At 37.7% G+C, this 17,725-nt stretch overlaps 1 protein-coding gene across 1 annotated transcript in view; it reads left to right on the plus strand.

Moving 5' to 3' along the window:
* Positions 1-17,725, plus strand: part of RYR2 (ryanodine receptor 2) — a 787,527-nt gene that overhangs the window by 649,481 nt on the left and 120,321 nt on the right. The window contains exons 67-72 of the mRNA XM_037737814.1: positions 1,732-1,862; positions 4,069-4,389; positions 5,949-6,189; positions 6,889-6,976; positions 9,149-9,241; positions 16,642-16,812. Of these exons, the coding sequence (XP_037593742.1) occupies positions 1,732-1,862; positions 4,069-4,389; positions 5,949-6,189; positions 6,889-6,976; positions 9,149-9,241; positions 16,642-16,812 (1,045 nt within the window). The remainder of the gene's footprint in view (positions 1-1,731; positions 1,863-4,068; positions 4,390-5,948; positions 6,190-6,888; positions 6,977-9,148; positions 9,242-16,641; positions 16,813-17,725) is intronic.

A 17,725-nucleotide genomic window follows, 5' to 3' on the forward strand; every position in this document is an offset into this window, starting at 1 on the left:
TTTCCTGATTACCATCTACTTGCTATCTTTTTCATGTTTACTTTGCCATTTGTGTTTCTCTACTTTATGAATTGCTTTTTCTCATCTTGCATCTAGTTTTCTCTTAATATATTGTCATGCTGATTTGTAATAATCTTTTGTTTATTGAAATGATTATTGCTTCTCCTGTTTTTGTGAGTTTTAGCATTTTTATACCGTTATAGTGCTTATATATAAAAATTGTATGCAGATAGAGTTTTATGACATGGTAATGTTGAATTTTTATATAATTTTGACATAATCAAATCTATCAATTATTTCATGTAATCAGTTTCCTGTTAGTTTTATGATTCTGATAAGTTTAGACTACACATTATATTAAAATTTCACACATTTATCCTCCTAGACTTTTCATGCTTCCAGTTCTTTATATTTAACTTCCTAATTCTATTGTTTATATCCTAAGTACTTATTAAATGCCAGATGCTAAGATACAGAAATAAACAAGATACTTCCCTACTCTCATAGGTTCTTCATCTGGTAGGGGAAACCAAACCAAACAAGCAAATTGATAAATACTATCGTGGCAAGGTATAGATTGTCATATGAATAACCACACAATTTAGAGAACAAGGTAGTGGAGAATGTATCTTTTAGAAGGTGACTTTTGAGGCTTATAATTTTTCTCTATACAACAGAAAACAGGTATAAGCTATATTAGGTAGATCTGTGTCTAGCAGCTTCTGTTTTCCAGTGAAGGTTGACTTGAGAGAAAATAAGTGTGAAAGCTCAAGGAAAGTAGAGAATGTCTAGAATACTCATCTCTGAGATAAGAAGGAAATGTACTAGAAATATATCTGAATTTTATTTTTCTTAGGTATTATGTAGGATTCAAATTAAATTTTTTAATTCATCAACTGTGTGTAAAGTAGTCATTTATTAAATATTTATTTTACTCCATGATTTAAAATAAAACCTTCATCTTATATAGCAATATATTTACTAGATTACATTTAGAATTTCTATTCTGTTCTATTATTAGATTTTTTATTATTGAATCAGTATCATATAGCCTGAATTGCATTTAAAAAAATATTTTAATATCTGGTTTTTCACACCCTCTAATTCCTTCTTATTGCTATTGCTTTTGTTTTCATTATTGCTGTTTTTGCCTATGTATTTATCTTGACAAAATTTGAGGTCATTTTTCTAGGTTCTGAATAATGTTTTAGTTTTTGGTGGCTTGTTTGTTAAGTCTTTTTGTGCAATTAACTTTGCAATTGTAAAGTGATTGGGGAAAACAAAGAAAATAAAATTTCAAAGGTAAGAAAAAGAAATATTTTGAAAATAATGAAAAAGTTACACTGTACTAATAAAAATATAGATATTTTAATGTAAGTCATCCAAAAGAAAAATTGATATTTCCAGATTACCAATACAAATTGTTAGAATCAGTCTGAGAATGACTAATTGAAACAGAATTTTAAAGTGAATTAATGAAATAAAAGGACTAGTGCAATCAGATACAAGGAAGGGAGTTGCCAGATAATTTTTTGCTAACTAATAATTTAGTTTGTTTTTTTTTTTTCCAAATGGCGAGGATATTGCTATTGAAAGCATATGAAGTTTGGCAATATAGAAATTGGAGTTGAATATTATCATTCCTTTTTAGGTTAAACTTGCTAATTTTAATACGACTTTTTTAGTTATTCATTTGGAAGCCAAAAAAGCATGGGGCTTTTCCATTTACAGGCAACGTTCTGCATTAGGAGAATGTCTAGCTGCCTTTGCTGGTGCCTTTCCTGTAGCATTTTTGGAAACTCATCTGGACAAACATAATATTTACTCCATCTACAATACCAAGTCTTCACGAGAAAGAGCAGGTAACACAGAAACACGTGCAATATTTGAGACATGAAGCTAAAACTTAATGATACTTATCATACTTTCCAATAGTGATTTTTAAGGAGCTTGAATACCCCCAGTCTTCTTTGTTCTTAAGTATTGTTGTTTGGTATTACATGTTTTGGAATGCTGTATTCAATTTCCCTAGAGTTTCTGAAAGAAAATTCAGGTGTATCACGAGGTCAGGAGTTCGAGACCAGCCTGGCCAACACAGTGAAACCCTGTCTCTACTAAAAATATGAAAATTAGCAGGGTGTGGTTGTAGGTGCCTGTAATCTCAGCTACTCAGGAGGCTGAGGCAGGAGGATTGCTTGAACCCAGGAGGCAGAGATTGTGCCATTGCACTCTAGCCTGGGGGACAGAGCGAGACTCTGTCCCCAAAACAAAAAAAGAATAAAGAGCACCGGGGACACCAAAAAGGCAGTTTTAGCTGAGAACACCTGGAAAGACTTCACAAGGCTGATACAAGATGAGTCTTGAAATTGGGAAGACTGAAACTCTGGTACATGAGGAGAAACTTCAAGCATTTTAACATGGCTGGAGACAGCTTTCAGGAGAGTAAAGCGTGAAAGACAAGACAAGAATAGAAAGTCAGAAAGGGGGAGGCAGGCTTTTTATGTTGGGTAAAAAGTGGGCACTGTGCCAGTGGCAAATATAATCCTTTAATTGGCTTTAAAAAGGTAAGATGAGCCGGGCACGGTGGCTCACACCAGTAATCCCAGCACTTTGGGAGGTGGGGGCAGGTGGATCACCTGAGGTCAGGAGTTCAAGACCAGCCTGGCCAACATGGTGAAACCCCGTCTCTACTAAAAATGCAAAAATTAGCCAGGCGTGGTGGTAGGCACGTGTTTTCCCAGCTACTCAGGAAGCTTAGGCAGGAGAGTATCTCGAACCCAGGAGGTGGAGGTTGCAGTGAGCCAAGATTGTATCACTGCACTCTAGCCTGGGTGACAGAGCAGGTTCTGTCTCAAAAAAACCAAAAAAACAAAACAAAAAAACAGTTAGATGAGTAGATTTGCATTTCAGAAATGTATCATGACAACAATAAAGGACATGAATAGCTATAAGTCGGCAGTTAGAATATGTGGTAATTCAAAAGCAAGAAGACTGAGTGAGGCCCTTTGGACAGCATGTATGTATGTTGATTCTGAGAGCTCCTAGAGGTAGAGTCATCTCATGTGGCAGATGAGGGGACATTGCAGCCTAGACATTCTCCCAGCTTTCTTGCTTGGGTGAATGACTGGAAAATGTCCCTAACAAGTTAGTGCATGCTCAAGACAGGCTGGAGAGAAAAGGAGAAGTTTAAATTTAGATCCATTGTGTTTTAGTTGCACTTAAGACATCTAGGATGAGTCAGAACAGTTTTTAAGCAACATGGTTTTGAGAGTTATTAGCAGAAAGAATGGCCAAAATTTTCTAGACAAACATGCAAACCGAAAAAGAGAAGAGACCCAAAGATAGATTCCTAAAGAATATCAGCATTTAAAAGTTCAGCAAGGAGAAGAGAGTCAGTAAGGAAACTGACAACGTTCAGAAGGGAGCCAAAAAAGGCTGGACACATTGATGTTAAGAAAGAGGGGAGTTTTAGGAAGAGGGAATTGGGTCAGGGATATGAAATGACACTGAATGGTTGGGAAGGTGAGGTGTAAAAGTGCGATTTTGCTGAGCACTGAAAAGCAGCTTGGTTTTGTGGATGAAGAGTGCCTGGAAAGCTAAGTCAGCCAGGAAAGATTTGAGTATCTGCTGGGTGGTAGGTTTAAGGGGGTTGAAAATACAGGCCTGAATGAGGCATCAGAAATTAGGTGAGACCATGAGTGGTGGACCTCAAAACTTCTTCAAAAATGGGCAATGGAGGCCAGTTGGAGCCAGTCATAAATGGCTTGCAGGTCATGAGAGCAGCAAATTAGAAGAGGAAATATTTGATACTCTTCTGTGCTGTGAAGTAGGAGGAAATTCAATTTTGTAGTATTGATGGTACGGTAGGAACTTGGGGGAAAGAGAGAAGCTTTCAAACAGCTTCCTTGAAAAACAGGAGAAAGAGCCAGTTGAAGGCATCCCAGGTCTTGCTAAGTTTTGAAATCCAAAATGAAATGGTTGCCTTCGTCTGTTACAAACAATGGAAATCTGCCATATCGTCTCAGTACTTTCTTTGACTGGAATCCATTTTTATGTGTATTTCTCTAGCTCTCAGTTTGCCAAGTAATGTGGAAGATGTTTGCCCAAATATACCATCTTTGGAGAAACTCATGGAAGAAATCGTGGAATTAGCTGAGTCGGGCATTCGCTACACTCAAATACCGCATGTCATGGAAGTCATATTGCCCATGCTTTGCAGCTACATGTCTCGTTGGTGGGAGCACGGACCTGAGAACAATCCGGAACGGGCCGAGATGTGCTGCACAGCCCTGAACTCAGAGCACATGAACACACTTCTAGGGAACATATTGAAGATAATATATAATAACTTGGGGATTGATGAGGGAGCCTGGATGAAGAGGCTGGCAGGTAAGAAATTGGAAGAAGATGTACCCCTTACATGTGTTTTATTTCCAAAAGAATTTTAAATACATAAGACTAGAATTTTCCCATCATAATTTTTGTTAATATTTTCTTCTGTGTTCAAAATAGTATTTATTTGTCATGCTATATTTTTAAATGTAGATACAAACAGATATAGGGTATATTTTAAATAGTTACGTTTGAGTAAACATTTTTCTGACTTGTCAGTCTCTGTAAGATTAGTCAGTAAACACAGCAGTAAAAATGAATGATTCTATAGCCAGAGACAAATATAAAACATTCAACTTTTAGCAATCCACTTTTAGCCATGTGTCCTACAGAGAATGCGTAGGGAGAGGAGGGCAAACCAAACAAATGTAGCCTAATGTCTTTAATTATTGCATTATTTATATTGAAAAGTTAGAGGCAATCTAAGTACCCAATAACTCGAATATGACTAAATAAGTTGTGTACATCTACATGCCAGAATATTATGTCATCTTTAAATGTTAAAGTTTCAACATTTTTTTGAGACAGAGCCTCACTCTGTCACCCAGGCTGGAGTGCAGTGGCACGATCTCGACTTACTGCAATCTCCACCTCCTGGGTTCAAGGGATTCTCCTGCCTCAGCCTCCTGAGTAGCTGGGATTACAGGATCATGTCACCACGCCCAGCTAATATTTGTATTTTTAATACATGCTGTTGGCCAGGATGGTCTCCATCTCCTGACCTTGTGATCCGCCTGCCTCAGCCTTCCAAAGTGCTGGGATTACAGGCATGAGCCATCATGCTTGGCCTCAACCATGTTTTATGCCCTGGAAATACTTATGTAATGAAGAGCAAAAAAAAAAAAAGGGTTTTTCAAACAATGAATTCAGAATGTTATATGTATAATATATATGTATATGAATTTATCTACTAATGAAACTCCAAAGAAATGCAGCAATTACTTATTAATTTGGGTAGATGATTATGGTTGACTTTAACTTTTCTCTTATATGCTTTTCCCCAGTACATATATGTTACCTTCAGGGAAGAATCATTTAAAAAATGGCCCAATCAAGTTCAGAACTATTAACAACCACACAACTACCGTTATTATTAAATAAGAGAGCGGTGTTCCATGTCATCTAAGTCTTCCATTGGGCCAAGGATGGGGATAGTTAAAATGAGATAACTGTATGTACTCTCCTACAGTAATTATGTAGCAGAGCTTGTCTCTATTCTAAGGGTTAAGGGAACCTTTTCCATTTAGGGATTGTATTTCTTGTGTGAAAATGATTTCCAAAATGAGTGAAAGTCTTTTTTTCCGTTCTAAATTAGCTATCAGTCTTTTCTAAAAACAAGGAAGATCGTTGAATTCAACTCAGTAATCATTTTTTTTTTAACAACAGCCATGCAATTAGAGTTGGATTAGAAAAATGGCTGAGGTAAGAGCTGTCGCCTTAAGGAAGCCCTGTGCCAGAGAAGGAGGCTTTAATCATGTTACAATTATAATTACCATCTATCATCGTTTTAATGAATGGTTATACAGAGCAGAATACTAATGTCTGTCTTTAAACAGTGTTTTCCCAGCCTATAATAAATAAAGTGAAACCTCAGCTCTTGAAAACTCATTTCTTGCCATTGATGGAGAAACTCAAGAAAAAGGCAGCCATGGTGGTGTCCGAGGAAGACCACCTGAAAGCCGAGGCCAGGGGCGATATGTCGGAGGCTGAGCTTCTCATCCTAGATGAGTTCACCACACTGGCCAGAGATCTCTATGCCTTCTACCCTCTCTTGATTAGATTTGTGGACTATAACAGGTATGATCAAAAGTAATTGAGTAGTTTCCTTAATTCAGTCATAACCTTTCTTGGCTTACACATCTCTGTTGAATCGTTTCATTCATTATTTGGCCATGATCTTGTTGGTAATTATACCATAATTCATTGTTTATAGGTAAGTTAATTATTGGCTTAAAATTAAAACACCTTAAGGCCAGGCGCGGTGGCTTACGCCTATAATCCCAGCACTTTGGGAGGCCGAGGCGGGTGGATCACAAGGTCAAGAGATCGAGACCATGCTGGTCAACATGGTAAAACCCTGTCTCTACAAAAAATACAAAAATTAGCTGGGCGTGATGGCGCGTGCCTGTAATCTCAACTACTCAGGAGGCTGAGGCAGGAGAATTGCATGAACCCAGGAGGTGGAGGTTGCGGTGAGCCGAGATTGCGCCACTGCACTCCAGCCTGGGTAACAAGAGTGAAACTCCGTCTCAAAAAATAAATAAATAAATAAATAAAACACCTTAAAATTAAAGTTGGCTATTTCATTCTGATTTTGCATGTAAAAGTTAACAGTTTGACGGTTATGATGTTTAATTTTTTTTTAAATATTACAACTCTATGCTGAAGCCATTATGAGCTCTGTGGTCAGTACATTTATGTTTGGGAGGGTGATTTTTTTTTTAAATTAACTTTAAGGTGTAGCTGAGAAACTACTTTATTTGTTATGTGATCCAGGGCAAAGTGGCTAAAGGAACCTAACCCAGAAGCAGAGGAGCTCTTCCGCATGGTGGCCGAAGTGTTTATCTACTGGTCGAAATCCCATGTGAGTTAGAAAGTATTGACAGATCATGCCTACTGTGTGAAAGGCACCTGCCTGCTTGCCTCCTAGGGTTCATGTAGCAGTTGAGGAGAGAGAATAATTTCCCCTGAGGAGTTTGAGGAAATATAAAGCCTCTTTGAGTTTTGTAATTTTTATTTTTAAAAAATCACAGGGATTTTTAAATTGCACTCCATAAACATATTTTAAGTTTGCCCCTAAATCCTAGACTAATATTGACATTGCGTAAAGATGTACTATTTTTACTATCTAGCTTTCTCTGTTTCTTAGCATTTTGTTCTCTTCATTTACGGTAGTCAGTTTGAGACATACTTAAATAGACTAGCAATTTCCAACAATAGCATACACTCATTTTACTTGTAAAAAGTACTGCTTCCATAAATTTGTTTTATCTTCACACACTTTACTTCTATAGCAATTTAGTTTGGCTCACATTTTAGAATATGTTGGCTTTCAAAATAAAGCTTCTTTCTACTAGCAATCCTGTTAATAGAATTTCCAAAGTACATATTTAGTGAATTTTCACTATTTTGTATTTTCCAAGTGGAACTGTGTATTTTTAAATCTGGAAACGATTTTAATCATAAGAATTGTATAGTATACTATCATTTATTTTCAGTAACTAGCAGAATACAGGTAAATGAGCATTGATGATTATCCTGAATTATTTTAAAAGTTTAGAATTTTTATATCAGTTATAATTCTATGCCATTCTGTCAATGGGAGACAGAGAAAGTGAAAACTTCAACCTCAGTTTTATCATCTGAGATATCTTACCAATGTACTTCATCAGATTGTTGTACAAGTCAAATTACTTTGAATGCATAATATTTTTAAAATAAAGCATTCATATTTAATATTTAGTATAATAATATTATTTATTGCCTACATTTGAGGAATCTGTCAAACTTAACAGCAAACTTTATATAAAAATGTACATTAAAAATATAATCACTTGGAAAGGATATATGAAATAATGCCTTTTTAACATGCAAATTTGTATCTTCACAAGGATACAAGTTTATCCTGTGTAACTCATGTTTGGGGAATGCAATAGATCATCCAGGGTATCCTGAAGGAAAATTCAAAATCCACTCTAAAAAGATAAATAGATTAGATATGTAGATAGATAGATAAATGTACCAGGTGACAGGTGGGAGGATTGCCTGAATTCAGGAGTTTGAGGCTGCAGTGTCCTGTCATTGCATAGCTGCATCCCAGCCTGGGTGACAGAGCGAGACCCTGTCCTTAAATACATGCATGAATAAATGAATAAATCCATAAATTCCAGAAGGAATCAGTCTATTTTGAGCTGCCGAAGAACAAAGATGAATTTTTGGTTTTTGCCTCTTGTTTTCTCTTTGGGGTTACTTCACCTAGAATGCTTAATGAGAAAATAGAGGGAGCCCAGGAAAAAAATTACTAAAAACTGCAGATTTTTTTTGAAGAACTGAAAATCTTCAGCTTTCTCAATCGTGAAAATGCTGAAGTGTCTTTAGATTTACATACAAAACTAAAGTTTGGAACAACAGTATGTATCACAAGCAGTACGTTTTTCAGATGAACATCTAATCATTCTTTCAGGAATAAGCAAAATATCTGCATATGTGCTTTTGAATCTCGTGGGCATATATTAATATAAACACGTATTGGTTAATGTGTTATATTCTTCCCCAAGTACTTAAAGATAAATTGATTTTGCCAGTCATTTTATGTTCCCAAATTAAAAGGGAATAAATAATGATACGATATTTTAAAAAGTAAGTAAAAATTCTGACAGAAAGTAACATCATATTTCTGTGTGTCCTTGGAAAGCCTGTGTTAATTTCAGGAATCAGTAGATGCCTTTCACCAGCTAAACAGGTTTGAATATTCATTCTCCTCCTTGGTAAATGTGTGATCTTGCAATTAAATTTTCTTTACCTTAGTTTTCCCATCTTTGCAATGTGCATATGCACATCTAGTTCCCAGAATTGTTGCTCCTAGCCAAGTACCCTCATTAGATACTCAAGAAATACTTGTACTGTTTCTTGATAATTCTTATATATCAAATTAATACTTATCTCTGTAAAAACTTGTAGGTTCTGTGTAACCTCTAATTATACAGACTTCTTTATGTAAGTGGTTTTAACTGAAATTTCCTTTGCAACTTCTCAGAATTTCAAAAGAGAAGAGCAGAACTTCGTTGTACAGAATGAAATCAACAATATGTCTTTCCTTATTACTGATACCAAGTCAAAGATGTCAAAGGTATTACTGTAAACTGTTTCACTGTTCTAGAAAATATCTGAATGTGACTTTCGTGAATTGACTTTGTTTTTCAGATGTTCAAAGATCTATAACTGGAATCTGATAGATTCGGTAATGTTATGAATTGGTTAAAGCACTCAAGCTGTTTTAAGGTTATCCGGAATTTGTTTTAATTAGGCATGGTAAGACATGCAGGCAGAAAATAACTTTCATGGAGGAAGACATTTCTACTGACAGATCCCTGGAAACAGGAGGCTTGTCATCCCATGCAGGGCCACCTGGGGAAGGGTCAGGGGCGGTCAGGAGGCAGAGACAGCCAGAAGATGTGGGCGAGAGCTTGTCTTGTGGTTTCCACTGGAAGGAATGGACAAGGCAGGGCAAGAAGTTTTGTGATTGGCTGGTTTGAGTAATTTTCATTGACTCCACATCATAGGGCCATCCTCAGTTGTCTGGTACCCAGCCCTAGAATGATTAGGGCAGGTGGATAGTAGCCCAGAGTATAAGAGCCAGATAGGGGAGGTGGGGGTCAGTGTGGGTTCTGGATTGGTTGATTTGTGTATGAAAAGCAAGCTCCCCAGACCAGGGAAGCCATTTCCTTCTCTAGGAATTGCCGAACCACGGGAGGGACTGCCCCCAGGATCAGCAAATCTCCAAGATGTCCAGCAACAGAATAAAGACATGCTTCACACACACACAGCCCACCCCACTCACAAAATTATCAGTCAGATTATGTTTAGCAAGTCAACACCATGTATCCATCAAGTGTGAATATTTGTGTTCTTACATATACCAAATGAACCTCATAATAAATTAGCTGTGTAATTTAAAAGCCACATGGATGAATTCCAGGTTCTCACACCCGAAGTGGGAAGTATCCTTCCAGATTTTTGTTTTCTCTATCACTCATACTGGGGAGAGGAGGAGCTTCCTTTTAAAGTATTTTTAAAGGGCTTTATATATTTAATTACTGCTAAATGAGAAATAAATATATTACATGTGGTAACACATACAGTATGCTGCTAAATGGCCAAAAATCCAAAAACGAGTGATACTTAGGCAGAGGAAATTAGCCTCTACTGACTCAATAAATTCTGGCAACAGAGTGGCCTGGGAGGCACACGCACTCCACTGACCTCCAAAAGTGACTGGATCCTCAGGCCTGCTCCGTGATCTACCAGCAGGGAAGTAGAATGGCATTGTTTGATAGGCCTCGTCTTGTTTAAAGTTTTGAATGCCATGTGTTTGCCGTGACAGCACAAGAACTAGAAGCTAATGCCAGAAGTCTGTGTATTCTTGCACAAATATCCTTTTCCCTTTTTTCCATCAGTTGACTCCAGTGATTCTCAAAGATACTCTTAAAATACTGCACGCCGTAGAACCTAGAGTGAGGCATCCGTAAACGTTGACTAATAGTAACATTTATTTGCAAGAAGGAAAAAGGGAAGTAATGGATCAGAGCCTCTCACTGTTAGCATTTCTGACCCACAAATTTTCTCAAACTGAAAAATTGTTTTTTTTAATTATATGACTTACAGCACTCAGACAAAACACATAGAAAATAATAGTAATTCTCAGTGCTTTGGCAGCTTGAGGTGGGAGGATTCCTTGAGGCCAAGAGTTCGAGACCAGCCTGGGCAACATAGTAAGACCCTGTCTCTACAAAACATGTTAAAAAATTAGCCAGGTGTGGTAGCACACACCTGTAGTTCTAGCCTCTTAGGAGGCTAAGGTGTGATGATTGCTGGAGCCCAGGAGTTTAAGGTTGCAGTGAGCTATGACCATACTACTGTGTGTGTGTGTGTGTGTGTGTGTGTGTGTGTGTGTGTGTGTGTGAGAGAGAGAGAGAGAGAGAGAGAGAGAGAAGAAAAGAGAAGAGGAGACGAGAGCGAGGAAAAGAGTAATTTCTAAAAGTTGAAATGTTTAGAAATTACTGATTATAGTTAGCTTCCTTATTTTTAACAATTTAAAAACTGCATTTGTAATTTTGTATCACATAAGTATATAATACACATTTTTCTCTTGAAATAATGTTTCTAGTTCAAACAATGGAGTCAACACATTCATGTTTTATATTGTTTTGCTCAAGAAATCATCATGCCCATGTGTTTCAGCATACGGGTAGATTTGAGAGTAATTATGTTGGCCGTAGAAGCACGGTAACTGCAGTTTTATCAGCATCATTGAGGGCTCTGAGAACCTGGATGGCTGATGGACAAAGGTGGGATGTCATCAGGTGAACATCGATTTCAAAAGCTGAGCTTCCCAAGCCTAGTACCAAGTGGTTAACAGGAGGATTGCCACACGTTACGTGTGAGGCGGAGTGGATGAAGAGCTCTTTCCCCTGTAGCATGGAGAGGAGAGAGATGCCCAGTACTTCAGGGATTCTTGCAACAAGATCTCAAACCATCTGCCTTAGGCATTAAAGCAGCAGATAGAAACACCCTGCAGAGTTCTCAAGGAAAAAGGAACTCATTTGAACAGATTTAGACCACATGCATGTACAAACAAGAACCAGAAGACAAATGGTTTCTATCAGTCTTCAGCAAGTCACTCAAGCAAGGAATCATCACTGTTTATATGGAGTGCTAGTTCCAAAACTAATTTTTTTCTTTTTTTGAGACAAAGTCTTGCCCTGTCGCCCAGGCTGGAGTGCAATTGTGCAATCTCGGCTCACTGCAACCTCGGCCTCCTGGGTTCAAGTGATTCTCCTGCCTCGGCCTCCCAAGTAGCTGGGATTACAGGCATGTGCCACCATGCCCAGCTGAATTTTTGTATCTTTAGTAGAGATGGGGTTTCACCATGTTGGCCAGGCTGGTCTTAAACTCCTGACCTTGTGATCCACCCTCCTCAGCCTCCCAAAGTGTTGGGATGTAGGCGTTAGCCGCTGCGCATGGCCCAAAACTAGCTTCTAAATATAAAACAGATTGAAGCTAGCAGATCAGTCTAGAATATGGCAATCTGGGAGAGGGGATCTCACTTGGACATAGAACAAAATGTACATAGCTCATGAGGCAGAGAGAGGCCAGTGGATAGAAAATTGACCATAATGCTCTTAGAAAGAAAGTGACCACCTATGTGTGGCATGGAAACCCTCGGGGATATGCGTAATGGTGGTGGCGACTGTGGCAAGTGGACCTTAGTTTCCTTTTACTCAGTATGTCAGTTTGCATATAACAAAGCAACATGTATTGTGATGCAAAAACAATCACACTTTTTGCCATTACTTTCAAGGGCAAACCCTATGATTACTCTGGCACCAACATAATAGCATGTGAGTGCTTTCTTCAGCGAAGGCTTTCTCTTTCTGCTGTCCCATGTGAAAGAGCCCGTGGTGTCTCTTGGCAGGGCAGTTGGCCCTTGTTCTGCAGCCCACCTGTGCCTTAGGTATCTGTTCTTCAAGGGCAGGAAACAGGTATCATTCAGTTGGTAACTCTAAAGCTTAATGCAGTGCTTGGTATATAGTAGCTACCTAATTAATATGGATGAAGTAAATTAAATTTTGACTTTAAAGAAATCAAAATGTGGTCATTAATTTGGGCTTTTTAAAAATGTATCTTATTTTGCTTTGCATTTACTGACTCATTGTGGCAGTGGTACAAAATCCACAGTGGCACCGCGTTCTGTGGCTAGCGTTGCTGAAGTTTCTAGTAACTTGTTTGAAACTTTCCTAACTTGTTTTATGAAACTTGAGGTTCTTGTCACTTGTTTTAAAAAACATACACTGATAGCATTCATGACACGTTCTCTGTGTTTATTTGCAGGTGTGAGAAAAGGTGGGTTTTGCATGTTGCATTATATAATTGTACTTTTTTTTTTTTGAGAAGGAGTCTCGCTCTGTTGCCAGGTTGGAGAGTCGTGGTGCAATCTCAGCTCACTGCAACCTCCGATTCCCCAGTTCAAGTGAATTTCCTGCCTCAGCCTCCCGAGTAGCTGGGATTATAGGCACACACCACCACACTCACCTAATTTTGTATTTTTAGTAGAGACAGGGTTTCACCATGTTAGCCAGGATGGCCTCGATCTCCTGACCTTGTAATTTACCTGCCTCAGCCTCCCAAAGTGCTGGGATTACAGGCGTGAGCCACAGCGCCCAGGCTTATTTTTTCTTAAGATTTCATTTCCGGTTGAAATGTAATCACGGGGTTTGGACATTTAAAGCTAGGCTTATTTTTACAATTACTATATCTAAAATACAAAAAAAAAAAAGTTTTTTTGGTAGGCTCTTTTATTGTAGGAATATTAGAAAGTTTTTTGTAAGTTCCCACAGAAAGATCGTGTGATAAATACAACCGATCAAAAATGTGCTTCCGATTATCATGTAGTAAAGGAAAGAGCCTGGCTTTCAGAGGCCGATCAGCCTCGACTCTGACTCTGCCACTTCATAATCCCTTCACTCATCTTAAACCTCACTGTTCGTAGCAGCAAAATGGTTGTCATGTTGCTTACCTTGATGGAGGCTTGTAAACATCAGAATAGTGTGTGCATTGTGCCTCACAGGTTGTAGGCACGCAACAAAGTTTAGCAGATGTGAATTGTTGTAACAAAATGATAAAGTTAAAATACAACTGAATATCCAACAATTATGTAGTTAATAAGCATTTAGAAAATGTATCAGAGAGGCTGGGTGCAGTGGCTCATGCCTGTAATCCCAGCGCTTTGGGAGGCCAAGGTGGGTGGATCAGGAGGTCAGGAGTTCAAGACCAGACTAGCCAACGTGGTGAAACCCCATCTCTACTAAAAAATACAAAAATTAGCTGGGCATGGTGATTCGTGCCTGTAATCCCTGCTACTTGGGAGGCTGAGGTAGGAGAATTGCTTGAACTGGGTCCCGGGAGGCGGAGGTTGCCGTGAGCCGAGATCACACCACTGCACTCCAGCCTGGGCTACAGAGCGAGACTCCATCTCAAAAAAACAAAAATGTATGAGAGAAAGAAATTGATAGGATAGTCAAAGATTTCAGAGGTAAGTGAGGATTTGAATTAGATATTGAAAAATGAGCCTTTTCTAGATGGGTCATAAAGAGAGAGGGTGGAGGAGCCTGCTCATGTCCCATTTGATGCAGCGATAGCCCTGTTTTTGCTTAAGTCTAACAGTGTCATTTAAGAATAGTCTGTTTGATGTCTTTCTTGCCATTTTCCTGGTCCTCTATTAAATATAAGGCTATTTTCTGTGAAATTATTACAATCATATTTGTTTGTGGGTGTGTGAGAGAGAGACAGAGAGGAGGCAGAAGCTGAGGTTCACTGATTGATTGATTGGTTTAAGAAAGGGCTCAAGTGGCTGATTTAAGAAAGGGCTCAGGTTATCCCGCCCCCCTTCTTTAATATGCCCACACATTGGCCATGTTATTACATCTTTGTATCTGATCCAAATGTTAGGGCACAGATTGAAAATGAAAAAGTGTACAAATTCATTCGCTTTAGCCGTTCTGTTTAAATTATTGAGGCGCTCCTATGAACAAGGCACAGTGCTTGGCTTTGAAGACAGAGAAAGGACCAAACAGCTTTGGCAGCTGCCCCAAAGGGACCCCATAGTTTGGGGAGGAAATAGGCACTAAATAAACAAACCAAAAACCCAATGTACATGTACAGGAGGAGATTTTATTGCTTATAGATTTAATTTCCTCATATCAACAGTGATACCATCTATAAATGTTCAAATATTTCCTAACTTCTCATTCCAGTTACAGATCTTCTGGGGTGGAAAGCAAAATTATTGTTTGTGCATAGGGAGGAATTTGTTTACCTAGCGTTACTCAAACTTGAGCAATTTATTGATGCCTTTAGTGTCGATTTGATTGTTTTTATTATAAGGTCACAAATATTTATGAATATTAAACCAGAGATAAGCTCTTTCTGCCTATATGACCATAAAACCAAAATAACTTTACAGGTTAAAATCAATGAAAACTCTAACACAAATAAATTTAGACTATGAAAACTTGAACACCAATAACATTTAGACTATCTTGGGGATGTTGCTTTGCTGAAACTAAGTTACCGGTATTGGATAGAAGTACGTTTGTATAATTTGTATCAATTTGCTTAATTTTTAGGATAGTGGCTCTTCATTTTGGTAATTATTTTTATCATTTCAGTTATGTTTTCCTTTGAACAAAGAGCTCGTTTTAAATGACTGATCCATTTTGTTAATGAATTAATCAATTTAATATTACAAATAATTATTCATCATGTTTTTCCTAATAAACTTACTGAGAATAATCTCTTACAAGTTGGTACATATAAAAAATGGGATTCATGCAATAAGCACATCTTTTTGGAACAGAAGTATGATTCTTACTGCTATGGTTCAGAAAATTATAGGTTTAATGTAACACATCAATATATAGTATAATTCTTACATAATTATATGTCATATAATGTAATATATAAACTACCATTGCTATATGGTGACTCATTTGTTTCACTACTTTTTGCTGTCCTAAAAATGTCTCTCAACCTCATACTATGATATATTTTACCTTCTGTTAAGTAAAATAGATCATTTGTATATTAAATTCTATTTTTTTCTCAATAGCCTAAGACTATTACAATATGTCATTATCATGAAACTATGATCCAAGTTTGAATTACTGCTACAAAATATTCAACATGCACAGATAAGTGGATTTGGGACAATTATTTTAATTTTGACATTAGAACATGCCCTCTTGATAGAAAGAATACTCATTACCCAGTGAAAATTAGACTCTGTCATTTAAGGTGACCCTGTGTTACCAGTATAGGCTCAAAAACATCACAAGAGAGCCCTTGAATAACAAGGCAGTATTCAGTTGCAGACTAGTTATCCAGATAGTCATGAATATTTATGAAGCACCGATTATAAACAGAAAAGTATATTACTTCTGTTTCTACTAGAGAGGGACTAAGGCTCTAGGGAGACAAGTTGGCAGACTGTATAAAAGGAAAATGCATTTTATAATTGTTCTAGGTATACTATTACACACACACAAACATCATGTATATGTATATATATTTCAAAGCAAGCATTTGTCAAAACAGAAATAAGCCCTTTATTCTTACATTTCTTTTTTAAGCATTGATAATTAGGAAAGCACACAATATCTGAAATTACTATAGAATTTTTCATATATTTATCTGCTTCCCTCAAATTACAATTTTCATTTTTCTTCTAAAAATTACGTGGGAATACATAGCAGTGAATTATAATGACCTAGGAATCTGAGGGTAGGACTTAAAATTAGCCAAAGATGCTAAGAAAGGAAGAGAACAATTATTCTCAAAACAGTAGGATTTTCAAAATTAGGGAGCAGCAGCAAATGAGGAAGATGAAGTGACAGTCAAATTAGAGAAGAGCCATCATGATTCTACATGTGAAAAAAGCAGATTCGGATCCCAGCACTTTTCTTTGTTCCATAGGCAGCTGTTTCTGATCAGGAAAGGAAGAAAATGAAGCGCAAAGGAGATCGGTATTCCATGCAGACCTCTCTGATTGTAGCAGCTCTGAAGCGGTTACTGCCCATCGGGTTGAACATCTGTGCCCCTGGGGACCAGGAGCTCATTGCTCTGGCCAAAAATCGATTTAGCTTGGTAAGTCTCCTTTTCATCCCAGAGGTAATGATTACCTGACCTCCAGACTCTCGATGTTTGAGTCCTTTGTCTCACTACCCTATGTCAATATTTCATTTTCATTACATGTTTTGTTAAGCAGGTTTTCTGCACAGGCCTCAAGACTCAAACATAAAGATTGTTTTTTTGAGGCTGTTTTTATTCCTTAGTTATGTTAGTCACCTCTGGGGCACATTCAAGAACCAAACAAAAAAACACAAATCAATCTCTGGTAGTGAAAAAATAAATGGATTTTATATAAACTTCTATATAAAGTTTGGGATGAGAAGTATATTCAAATTTATGAAGGGTGATTTTTCAATGTGAGAAGCATAATGTACCACCTGCGGGTAGATAAGGTGTTGACTTTTAAATCAGCCGCTCTTTTCCTCTGCAAGGTTTAAGTTCGCAAGATTTTACAATGTCCTGTAAGTTTCTCTTCTTCCTAGCTATGCAAATGAGGATGCAATATCTTGCACATTGGAATTTCTATTTATGTAAATTGGAGGACGTATTCTCCATTTCGCGTTGACTCACTGAAGCTCCTTGCTGTACATGCAAAGTCTGGCATTCTAAAATGAGTGAGTTGAGGGGAAGCCGTGGAAGTGGGCTGCATTACGTAGCTCTCTCGGCAGTTGTCAAGACTTGGAATCTTGGCTGGATTTCCCTTGCTCTTGCTAATTGTAGAGGATGTTACTAAGAGCTAAAATGACTTTGTGGAGATTTGGGAGAATACTGGAGATCCACTTCTATTTCAGCCCAAGAAAACATGCTATGCCGCCTTCTTGTTATGAATTGATAACTTGATTTCATTGAATTTCAATGTCCTTATTGTGGAGGTAAAGCAGGTGATTGCCTTGCTTCAGGCTACAGCCGTATCAAGAAATTGTTTAAA

This window comes from Cebus imitator, unplaced genomic scaffold (genome assembly GCF_001604975.1).
Source record: "Cebus imitator isolate Cc_AM_T3 unplaced genomic scaffold, Cebus_imitator-1.0 Scaffold42, whole genome shotgun sequence".
NCBI lineage: Eukaryota > Metazoa > Chordata > Mammalia > Primates > Cebidae > Cebus > Cebus imitator.